Source organism: Urocampus carinirostris, chromosome 8, assembly GCF_059441175.1.
Source record: "Urocampus carinirostris isolate Australia breed hairy pipefish chromosome 8, RoL_Ucar_1.0, whole genome shotgun sequence".
NCBI lineage: Eukaryota > Metazoa > Chordata > Actinopteri > Syngnathiformes > Syngnathidae > Urocampus > Urocampus carinirostris.
The window spans coordinates 39,519,059-39,531,867 of NC_142356.1; the positions used below are offsets into that span (position 1 = coordinate 39,519,059).

General features: G+C 39.2%; 1 protein-coding gene across 2 annotated transcripts in view; it reads left to right on the forward strand.

The window, feature by feature from the left end:
- The window catches only part of kdm4c (lysine (K)-specific demethylase 4C), a 57,213-nt gene extending 51,502 nt beyond the window's left edge, over positions 1-5,711 (forward strand). For both annotated transcript variants that reach the window (XM_088342684.1, XM_088342685.1), the window contains one exon: positions 4,934-5,711. In XM_088342684.1, the coding sequence (XP_088198810.1) occupies positions 4,934-5,074 (141 nt within the window). In that variant the 3' untranslated portion in view covers positions 5,075-5,711. The remainder of the gene's footprint in view (positions 1-4,933) is intronic.
- Positions 5,712-12,809: the final 7,098 nt, after the last annotated feature.

Sequence of the window (12,809 nt, forward strand, 5' to 3'; positions counted from 1 at the left end):
TTGTTTTGGGAGAAAATCATCAACTCTGTAATTTGATGACAGCAACACGTGCCAAAATAGTTGGGACAGGTGTCAATAACTACTCAGAAAGTGGATGAATGGAAATCAACCAACTATTTGCAGGTGAACAGATGAATTAGCAACAGGTGAGAGTTGTTACTGGGTATAAAAAAGGGAGACCCGAACAAGCTAAGTCATTCACATGCAAGGATGGGGCGAGGTTCACCTCTTTGTGAACAACTGCGTGAGCAAATTGTTGAACAGTTTAAAAACAACATTCCTCAAAGTACAATTGCAAGGAATTTAGGGATATCATCATCTACAGTCCATAATATTGTGAAAAGGTTCAGGGAATCTGGAGAAATCACTGTGCGTAAACGGCATGGCCGTAAACCATTATTGAATGCCCGTGACCTCCGAGCCCTCAAGCGGTACTGCATTAAGAACCGACATCAATGTGTAAAGGACATCACCACATGGGCTCAGGAACACTTTGGAAAACCACTGTCAGTCAATACAGTTCGACGCTATATCCGTAAGTGTGGGTTAAAACTTTATGTTGCAAAGCGTAAGCCATTCATCAACAACATCCAGAAACGCCGCAGGGTTCTCTGGGCCCGAGCCCATCTAAAATGGACTGATACAAAGTGGAAAAGTGTTCTGTGGTCTGATGAGTCAGTTTTCCAAATTGTGTTTGGAAATTGTGGACGTCGTGTCCTCCGGTCCAAAGAAGAACAGAACCACCCAGACTGTTATGCACGCAAAGTGCAAAAGCCAGCATCTGTGATGGTATGGGGGTGCATGAGTGGCCAAGGAATGGGTAACCTGCACATCTGTGAAGGCACCATTAATGCAGAAAAGTACATTCAGGTTTTGGAACAAAGTATGTTGCCATCCAAACAGAATCTTTACCATGGGCGCCCTTGCTTCTTCCAGCAGGATAATGCCAAGCCACACACTGCACGTCTCACGACAGCGTGGCTTCGTAGTAAGAGGGTGCGGGTGCTTGACTGGCCTGCCTGCAGTCCTGACCTGTCTCCCATTGAAAATGTGTGGCGCATTATAAAGCGCAGAATAAGACAAAGGAGACCCCGGACTGTTGAACAGCTGAAGCTGTACATAAAGCAAGAATGGGAAAGGATTCCACTATCAACGATTCAACAACTAGTCTCCTCACTTCCTAAACGTTTATTGAGTGTTATTAAAAGGAAAGGTGATGTAACACAATGGTGAAGAAGCCCCTTTCCCAACTACTTTGGCACTTGTTGCAATTATAAAATTCTAAGTTTATCATTATTTGCTTATGGAAATAAAGTTTATGAGTTTGAACATGTATAATCTTGTCTTTGTGGTGTATTCATTTAAATATGGGTTAGAAAAGGTTTGCAAGTCATTCTATTCTAATTTTACTGACATTTTAAACTTTTTCCCAACTTCAATGGAATTGACTTTTGTACATGAACTCTCATGTAAAGGTGCATTTCTTTAAAAATACTCTTGTATGTTGAGAAATTTGCTTTTATTTTACATGGCATAATTCTCACCTAGAGGGGGGTGACATAATTGTCCCACATCTTGCCATTACGGGTACCCTAAAAAAAATCTTGGAAAGGCTTGGCCAAAAAGTCTCTGTAGTTTGTATTCTTCCTTGTACTTTTTAGCACTCGTTTTTGGTTGCATTACACATTACAGCAACACCAAGTCAAACATACGCTGTTTCTTCAAATAAAATAACAAGATAAAAAGAATATTAAGACAGTTTGCCATTGTTAAAAAAACAAAGTGCACAATATGTGTTTGACTAGGATGGGGCTACAACAACTAGTCGATGTCAATAAGAAAAAGAGTCGACAATCAATTCCGTTGTCAACTACCGTCACCAGATGCATTTTTCCAACCGTATGCGGCAATGCTCCATGAATATAATCTCTGCTCACTGTCATTCATGCGCATTAGTGTATTTGTTTCTTGTGGTAACATATTGAAATGATGGTTTTAAGTATGCGCACCAATACTTTTGTAGTCTGGAAGGATTTTAGCCTGGATATGGCCGATAAAAATGTTGCTTGCAAAGTTTGCAAAGCAGACCTTGCTTATCACGGCAGTAGCTCAGTGACGCGTAAACATTTTAACAGAACAGTCAGGACAGTTGAACCAAAATTGAGTCTGACTTGCCTTGGTAAGATCCAAGTAACATCCAGGTAACAAAATTGTACATTTTACACGTGTATATTTTCCTATAAAATAGAGCTACAGTGTTACACTAGACTCTGCTTGACAAAAGTTCTTAACATTAAATGCAGAGTCCAAAGAACAATGTTGTTTATACAATAAAAACGTTTTTTGAAGGAGAAGGCCACAGCATGTATTTTTAGACAAAACTCATAACTGCCAAACCCGCTCTCCAGACAAAATCTCATTTTTCAGTGCATTTTATTTCACTGTGTGATGTTAGATGATTTGATCAAATTGATAAAATAATAATAATAATGCCAGAGCCTGTGTCCAATGTTCCCTCTAATGTTCCACGGGTCTGAGCGTTCACACAAAGTCGGTGAGCAACGCTTGAAACAGTGAGCAACCATAATCCCAAGTGTGGCAAGATAAATAATTATCAAACATGTCCCAAACTTGACATCAAGTTACATTTTGCTGAGTTTCCGGCAATGCAAAATTATTTTTCTCTTTTGAATGAATTGACTCATGTACTATTGCAAAGGTTGTACGGCCTACAAACGTTTTTCACAAGATATCCATTTGGCAGCCACTCCAGCAGCTCCCGTGTTATTTTCGATTGTTCTCGATTGTTCTCAGCTCAGGGATGCTGCTGGAAATGTGAATTTCCCTTCGGGGATGAACAAAGTATCTATCTATCTATCTATCTATCTATCTATCTATCTATCTATCTATCTATCTATCTATTTCTTTTTATTTCCTGATGTATTTTGTCGCATAATATTACCATTTTTGGGGGCTTATTTAGTCGGTTGTAAGATACAGAACTGTACTTAATCACATTTTTAGTGGAAGTACAATGTTGGCAACAAGATTCACTTGATATAATTGGAAATTATTTGAATGCAACACAAACTTTTTCTTCCGTGTTTTTTTCTACTTTTTTTTAAATTCCTTTAAAAAAAAATCTCATTGTGTTTATTTTTTCCAAACTGTTACTTTTTTCTTTTTGTTGTTCATTTACCTTCTTCCTACATTTTTTCTTTTCTTTTTTTCAGTTTTTTTTTCTAAATTTTCCCTTTTTTTTCTATTCCTTTTGTTTCTTATTTTCTCAGCTTTCCACTACTTTTTCATTTTGGTATTTTTTTCTTTTTTGTTCTATTCCCCCCTTCCTTTAAGTCATTTTGTGCATAATTTTACATAATATTTGGTCATGTTGGGATTAAAGAAGCAAAAACAACCTGAAGAAGCCGTTTAGGACCAGAAAGAGCTTGTTCCTTTTAGCGAGCCGAGCCGAAGAAGCCGGTCCTCGACAAACTACTCAACTTCGTTCTACTTCGACTCGACTTCAAAATACCGCATTTAGGACACAACGTCAGGGGAACCCGTGTATTTTTACCTTTATGCACTGTAACTTTGACTTAAGTCGCTTTTAATTAGTAATTTTGAGCCCTCATTTTTGTGCGCTGGCTAGATTTTCTTGTGCGCTGAGAATGTGCGAGCAGTGTGCAATTGCACACGCGCGCAGCTTAGAGGGAACACTGCCTGTGTCCCAGATCAACAAATATACCACTTTAAACTTCCCACAGTTAAGATCATTGAGGCTCATTTTGACCTTTATTTTTTTTTGTAAATAATGTTTTCAAAACAAGGTGCAAGCAGAGTTCATTTGTACAAATATCACAAAAACTGCAAATGAAAAGTTTGATGGAGAGGGGAGCATCCTGTCTGTGCAGAGATCTTACATTTCACCTAATTAAACCCGCCCACTTCTACCACTCACCCAATCAAATTGCTCTGTGTGCTTGGCTGGCGTTTTTTTGTCTTCTGTGCTTTTTTTTCTTTTCCCAAAGTGTTTTAACAGTGAACATAGATTGTTAAATGAGCTTCCATATAAATGATTCCTTTGCAACGTACAGCTAAATAGTGGTATGTTGTTTTGAACCGTGACTGTAAACTGTACAGACGCTGCCCTAATTACGAACAACATGAGTTCTGGATGGTCGTTTGTAAGTCAAACTTGTTTGTAAGTTGTGACTGTGAGATTCTAGATGTGTCGGCATGTGTCGGAAATGGGCATCATGTTTAGCTCTTGGTTGTACGGGACGTCAGCTGTGGTTCTGAATTAATTGAGGATCCTACTTGGCTCTGTGGCTAGGACCTTGACTCAGCCTCTTGGCTGAGAGCAAGTGTCTTGGCCCCTTGGCTTTGTAGCGAAATATGACTTGGCCGATAATGGATAATTGATAAAGAATATAGAACAATAAACCTTACAAACCCCCCCATGCATATTTCATGCTTCAGCCATATGTACTCATGAAAAGAGCCATATCTCCCGTCCCCTCATTTACAGGGATTACATTTTTTTACTTGATTTTATGATATTCTTTGCATGTCTCTTAAAATTAATGTAGGTTTATGGATTTATGTCTCTACTGACCGAGCACTGTGCCTAATTAGATAGGGAATTTTTATTTATTTTTTATACAAATCTGCATTATGTTCAGTAAAGATGTATTTTTCATTGTACCAATTTTTATTATCATTTGCCAATTACATATTTAAATCAATTCCGTGCTAAATGTAAGAAAGAAAAAGAATTAGCCGATAATTTCACTTTTCAATAGTTGGTGAGTGGTCGACCAATAAAATAGTCATTAGCTGCAGCCCTACTTTAGAGGTTGCACCATATTTCATTATTCTCTTTTTTTTTTTTTTTTTTAAATGGCTGTCTAATCGAAGCTTTCCTTTTCTGTAGTCGACAGCCTCCAGTATGCGTTTCCAGGATGCTTTCTTCACCACACAAGGAGAGCGGAAACGGCTGCGAACTCCCAATTCCCGCTTCCAGAAGGACTACGTTGCCCTACCGGACCTCCGCGGCACCCCCAAAAGCACATGAGAGCCACACAAAGGGAAAGGAAATTGAGAAAATAATGCACTGAGGTCACAATCCATGCATAAGTATGCATGAATGGGCCTGAGATTTTATTTTGGGGAGGGGGACTGCAAACAATCCCCCCCCACCCCGGATTTGTAAATTCCTCGTCAATTGTGGGGGGCCAGATGAACTTTAAGAAACGTTTTTCCCCGAGGACTTGCGCTTACATTTCCGCCAGGGAGAGAAAAAAAAGCAAACGGTGACTTTTCATTTCACCTGTTAAATGTAAATCGGTGTTCTAAAATAAATGGCCCACATTAGGTTTTTTATTTTTCTGCACCTTTGTTTTCATATTCCCCACGTGTGCCCCTCCCCTGCATGTAAGCTTTGCCACTTTGACTTCCTCACTGCTCTCATCGTCAGTCACTCCATGATTTTTTAACGGTTCCAAATTGATCATAAAAAAATGCAGTAAAAAATGAATTTTAAAAATCTCGACAGACAGGAAACCCACGCGTCTGTTAGCGCGGAATGCCATTCAGATGAATGAAACCCACTGTTGAAATAATTTAAATTTGTATTTATTTTTGTGCTTGCTATAGTTGAAATATTGCTAACTGCTGTAAGGAAAGCAAAAATAAAATGTTTTTTTTATTGACTTGGCTGTGAATGTGTTATTTTTCAAAGTAAATCAGTGGAGTCTGCCACCAAAATACCGTATGTATTAACAGTGTCTGAAACTCACGACAAAAAGTTACCGGACACAGGGCAGACAACTCTGAAAAGTTGCCTGCCCAGCCATAGAGTTGCCTTCACAACATGAAAACACAATAAGACGACTAATCACAAAAAACACATTGTTGCAAAGTATCAAGGATTGATGATCAGAATATATAACAGAACAGCACTTTGAAATTAAGTTTATTTTAAATCTACTTATAACATTCATTCCATGTATATAACATCGCTGTTTACCATATGCCATCAGTATGTACCTGTATTTACTCATCTTCATTCATGCAATGTTTGCGTTGCGTCGTCTGCTACAATCCATGTGAACTCTTTCCATGACGCTTTTAATGAATGTTTACGCTTTGTAGCATCATAAATTTTGTTAGCTTCTTTTGAATATTTCTTCTGGGGTGAGATTTTGGCTTGATTCCTTACCACTAATCCAATTTTCTTGTGTTATCTGTGCGTCTACTTTGGAAAAGGATATGCAAATGCACAACCTTATAATGCTCGGGAAAGTCCGGAAGCACGAAGTTATTCGAGGCAGGCTTCTGATTGGCTGCCGAGTATGCAAATTGCCAGACAAACTTCCGAAATGTCCAAACCAAACAAAGATTTAGAAATCGAAATGAAGCAAACATTTTATTTGAGAAAAAAAAGAAAAAAAATCTAAATCTTTTTTCTTTTTTTTTTCTTGAAAAAGTTGTTGGCCACCCGGGCAGAGACGTTGTGTAAGTTGTACGCCCGACGTAAAAGATGCACGCCCCGGGCGTCTGGGCAGACGTTATTTCAGACACTGGTATTAATGTGTGATGGGTAACGGTAAAAATAAGCTACCAGGCAATAAAAATGCACTCAGCAATAGTTGACCCAGGCAGGATAATGGTAGCCACACGGGTTCTGTTCGTTTTAGGCGAAAAGAAGGGAAAAATAGAGCCACCACACAGGACAAATTTGCTTTCTCTTCCACTCCCTCGCCACATTAGTCATCCGGGGATAATGAATTGCGCCCACATGGGTGCTGTTTAATTTAGGTGGAAAGAACAAATTAGCTCTTCCTGCCCCTGTTCTCAGCAATAGCCAACTGGGAAACAAAGATGGAAGGCAAAACAGTGCAGTTCATTTTGGTCGGGCCACAATGGCACTCTTTAGCGGCCCAGACAACAACAAAAAAATCCCGTATTTTCTGTACAATATGTCTCTCTGGAGTATCAAATGCACCAGCCAAAAAATGCATAATTAAGAAGGAAAAAAAACATATTGCACTTGGAGTATAAGTAGTTTTTGGGGGAAAATGTATGCGATAAAATCCAAAACCAAAAACATGCATGTCATCTTAGAAGGCAATTAAAAATTAGAGAACAACAGGCTGAATAAGTGTACGGTTTATGAACAAATTATTGACATGCCTGGAAATGTCTGTAATGACATAACATATTAAGCGTTATTCAGATAACTCTTAACATCAAGAACATGGTTGCCAAACTATCAGTTTCACTCCAAATCACTCAATCCAACAAAGTCTTTATCGTTGGTGTCACTTGTACTGTTAACTCCCACAACCCGGGAGGTAGACAATAAGCCGCTTCCTCCTCCTGGTCGAAAAAATGACCCCCCTGCAACAAGGCAAGGTTGACATTTTCAACACATGCCTAGAGCGCCCTCTTGCGGTTTAGTGTAAAAATAACGTGAAATAATATACCGGTAATATTCATAATATATGATCTATAATATGTGTCAATAATTTCACATACAAGTCTCACTGGATTAGAAATAGCACTGGACAAACTATGAAAAAAAACTGACTTATGGTCTGGAAAATATGGTACTCTCCAGCTCCTGTTCTCATCAATAGTCGACCGAAGATAATTCATTTCAGCCATATTGGTGCTGTTCAATTTAGGCAGAAAGAACAGAATTTGCTCTCTAATGCCCATGGTCTTATTAATCTACTGGGAATATGTGATCGAGGCCAAAACACTGCAGATTATTTTAGGAGCTACAGTGCGCTTCAGTGGGCCGAACCGGGAAAACAAAACGCTCTATTGTACAGCAAATAGTCAACTGGGGATAATGGATCACGGCCAGAACCGTGCATTTTTTAAGGTGGGCCAAAATGGCACCTTATAAAAATACAGGACGCAGCAAAGTAGTCCATTTTTCGAGCAAACAAGAATGGTACTTTGATGATTTTGATTTTGGTGGGTGAAATGAAATTATCTTTTATTTACAAAGGATTCGTTGAGTACTTGAAATCCTTGAAATTGCGTGAATTCTAATTTTGTGTTTTCAAGGTCAGGAAAATGCTTGAATTTCGGGTGAAGTGCTTGAAAATGCTTGAAATTGTCACTATTGCCATGTTTCTTGGCAGTCTGACTATCAACAAGGGAAAAAAAGTGTGTCTAAATGAAGCCGACATGCATGCTCGGGTGGCAGACAAGAGGACAACTCTATTTAGAAACCCGCCTGTTTTGGCTCCTGAACAGCTCCTCAATCATTTTGTCTTTTCATGCTGTGTTATCAATAATAGGAAAACATTGTTTAGTAATTATTAATTTCATATGTTTCACAGGGGATGAAAAATAAATTAAAATCTTTACAGATCTACAAAAAAATGTAAAATACAAAACAATTGTAGCTTTTTACAGACTGAACAGATTTAAAAGTCGAATAACACAAAATACATGAAAATGCTAAACAATAACATACAAATTAAAAATATTAACTCCTCAGGGCTATAAATGAAAAAAATAATTACAATTCTATTTGAACCAATTTAAACCCAGATCCTCCGAAAAACACGCCAAATATATAAATTAGAATAAATAAAACAAAAATCAACAGACCAGCAGTCTTCAATCCATTATGGTTCACATCAATCAATATCATTAAAATGAGTCAAAATGTAGCGCCCTTTTCTGCGTTCTATACATACTGTACTTTCTTTCTGTCCTCTGCATTGAACTCAATTGATACCCAACACGTGTTTGTGCATTGTTAAAGTAGAATAGCAGAATTCATGTCAGTTTATAGCAGCTCATTGACACAAAGAGATCGTAGATCATAGTTGGGAACATCTCAAAATGGCACAAAAAATGTGCTGGCAGCAAGATACAACTTTATTTTAGTCATTAAAGTCAACAAACAAAAAAATCGATCTTTTAAACTGTGCCTAATTTTTTCCTTTGAATGTACTGTAAAAATTGAAAAAGTGACCTTTAAATTGCTTGAAAAGTACTAAAATGTGGCCATGACAAAGGTGTACGAACCCTGTATACCATCAATAGTTAAATGGAGATCCCGACGTTTCATTTTACTTTGACTCCGTGTACATAAACTCATTCGCTCTTAGCGATATCACTTCGGTCCCATTTGGAGGGAAACCGGCAAATGTTTCACAGAAGATAACATCGAGAGCGATTGTCGGCCCTTTGAGGGCAGTTTTTCACTACAACGGAAAACAAGTTCTATGAAAGGTGCAAGAGAAGATCTTCGTCCAGATGGTTTCAATTGAGCAAACCAGATATTAAACGGAGCACATCTGGTGTTTGGATTGGATGTGGTTTTGTCTTGAACGCTTCCCTTAGTCATCGTTTCTCCACAGGTTGTTTTACGTTCACGGCCTCTTCTTGGAACTCTCCTTCCCGCCGTGAGCCTTTGTAGCTACGGTAAAAAAACACAAAGGCTAATTATTACAAGGGATGAAATGCACAGTAGCGGTTTGCAGAGTCTGGCTTACAGTTCTGGTGAGGTTTGGGACTCGGGCCATCCTGATTAGGAGTTATGAGGCTTTGACCCAAAGCCAATGTACATTTTATACGGGATGGTTTAAAGTTGTGCAGATATCGTAGCTCCTTACCCTTCTTTAGTGACTTGCATCCCTGAGAATACAGTGGGACCTCGGTTATCGCGGTTGATGGGGACCAAAACCACCTGCGATAAGTGAAAATCCGCGAAGTAGCGGCGCACCTTTAAAAAAAAAAAAAAAGATTATTTTTTTTAGACCCGGTTGATGGGGACCAAAACCACCCGCGAAAAGGGAAAATCTGCGAAGTAGCGACGCCCCTTCAAAAATGCTTAAAAAAACAAAACAAAAAAAAAACCCTTTTTTTTAAGAATTATTTTATTTAAATATTATTATTTTTTAGACCTGCGGAGCTCTGACCCCGGGAACGTGGAACCACGAAGTAGCGACACCCCTTCAAAAATGCTTTAATAAGAAAATAAAAAAAAAAATACATCTTTTTTTAAAAAGAATTATTGTATTTATTATTATTATTTTTGAGACCTGCGAAACTCTGAACCCGCGAACGTGGAACCACGAAGTAGCGACGCCCCTTCAAAAATGCTTTAAAAAAAAAATATATATATATATACATATATATATATATGTAACCGCGTTGTACGTGTCCCACCAAAGATCCACATTCACGCTGGACTGGATGATGAGGTTTTTATTATTACAGTTTCTGCAAATGGATGAGTCACAACATTAGCTTTTTCTGCTGGGTTTGATCTCTTTGATCTCTTTGTAGTACTCTGGTTAAACTGACAACAAAGCATATCAAAGAGCTGTCTTTTCACTTTACAGAAAATACATTTTAGAATATCACAATACATTTATAAATCTTTGCATTTTAACAAGATACTTTTAACAAGAGATCGTATAGTGGATTTTTAACGTTTACAATGAATTCAACATGTTTTTCTTTACTCTGAATTTTAACCAACATCATCCTTTTTTAATGTATATGAAAAAATAGGAATAAAAACAATAATGAGTATAAAAATGGGTACAATTTACCTGCAAATGGATGAGTCACAACATTAGCTTTTTCTGCTGGGTTTGATCTCTTTGATCTCTACAAGGGGAATTAATATTTAGTAAAACAGAAACAAAACGAAAATAAATCAAAACAGCTTGACAATATCAATCACATTACTATGCATGGTGAGAGATTTGTCAGCTGGGGTTATAATGTTTAAAATTAACTTATTTTGTGGAGCACCAAAAGATATGTCTTACCTTTGTAGTACTCTGGTTAAACTGACAAAACCCCGCCTCCTGGTCACATGTTAGAAGCCAAAACCAAACCCCACCCCATACCAGCAGATGGCACTGTTGGACTCAGCATTGCAGGACATTTACCAAAAACTATACACATATTTTAGCAGGAATTTCAATAAAATAAAAGTTATTATTACACCCGTTACATACACCCCCCTGAAATTCTGCTAAATATGGGAGTGCTACACTAAAAAGAAAAAAAATCACATGCCAAAAAGGCAAATACTGATGAAAAAGAGGACACGAAAACTGGTACAGTATTACAAGGAACAAACTGAAGTGCATGTCAGTTCTAAAACTCTCCCAAAAAGGAGTGTGAAAAGAAAGGAGGCGAGCAAACTCCTAACTAAGCACAGACTCAAAGATGCCTGTTACATCTCTGAAATATCAAACATTGTTCCTGTAGTTGTAAGTGCTCACATAGGCACAATTCTTGTTTCTTACTCAAGCTTTGTTACTCAAACTGAAAGTGCATCTCTACTGAACTTAAACTAGGAACTTGCAGATATTGCGGACAGATGATTGTCACCTACCACATGGTCATTCATCTGACAAATAAGACGACTAGGAGGCCTGATGGACTGGCGGACCCTAAGACCATAACGGTTAGGTTGAGCACAAATAACCTGAGCTTGAAGGTCTGGGGCAGTCAAGTCTAAACAGTCAGTATCAGGGGAGTCTGCGTCCAGATGGTCAGTGTTCAATGGGGTCTCGTCTGGGAGACCCATACCCAAAGGGATCATGTTTTCAGAGCACTGTGATGGGCTTTCCGTACTGTCACTTGAAGTATGGTCAACATCTTGTTCGGGGATGTGCTGACTTCCTCGACTGGATGTATCATCTGTGAGAGAGTCGGACTGGGCATCAGATCTGCTGTCTAGTGAGTTATCCTTCACTTCTGGATGAACTTGCTCTTCACCTGCCTGTATCACCCAGTTTACTGTACGGACATCACTGTCTTCAACCGCGTCAGGTAAATCAGGGCATACATCACTTCCATGCATAGCAGCGTCAGACTCTGAGTGTTCAGATTCGCTGGCCAGATCATCCTCACAGGGCAAGAAGCTAACAGAGAGCAGCAAATTCCTGTGAACTACCTTCTCTTTGCCCGTCAGACAATCCTTGACTCTGTAGACATTGAGATCAGGCTTGACTGATATGACTTCATACGGGGTTGACTCCCACTTGTCTGCAACTTTGCGTTTCCCCGGGACACCTCTGTTGGCGATCAACACCCGGTCTCCCACGACGAGAGGTGATCCTTTGGCCCTACGGTTGTACAGCTTGGCATGACGAGTCTGTTCTCTGAGAGTATTCCTCTGTACAATCTGAGCAGCTTCATGTAGATCTTTCTTCAGATGGCGTACAAAGTCAGAGTAGCTGACAACAGCATCATTGGTATTAGCATGTTGAAACATGACATCGACAGGGAGACGAGGGATCCTACCAAACACTAGGTAAAACGGTGCAAACCCTGTTGTCTCATGCTCTGTGCAGTTATAGCAGAATGTGAGCTGCTGCAGCATTTGTGGCCACTTTGCTTTGGGCTGAGGGGGAAGGGTTCTGATCATATCTCCCAATGTTCGGTTGAATCGTTCTGCGATGCCATTTCCCATGGGGTGGTACGGAGTGGTATGGGATTTCTGCACCCCTGCCATCTCTAGAAGCTCTTTGATCAGTTTGCTCTCAAAATTAGCTCCCTGATCAGAGTGGATACGCCGTGGGAAACCATAGACAAGGAAGAAATCCTGCCACAGACGGCGAGCAACTTGTTTGGCGGTTTGATTTCTGCAAGGGAAGGCGTGCGCCATCTTGGAGAAATGATCAGTTACGACCAGGACATCTACAGACTTGTTCTCTTGCTCAGCAGTCCAAAAGTCTATACAGACCAACTCCATAGGCTCAGAGGTGACTATGTTCTTGAGTGGTGCACGGTTGTGTGGTTCCGGTGTTTTC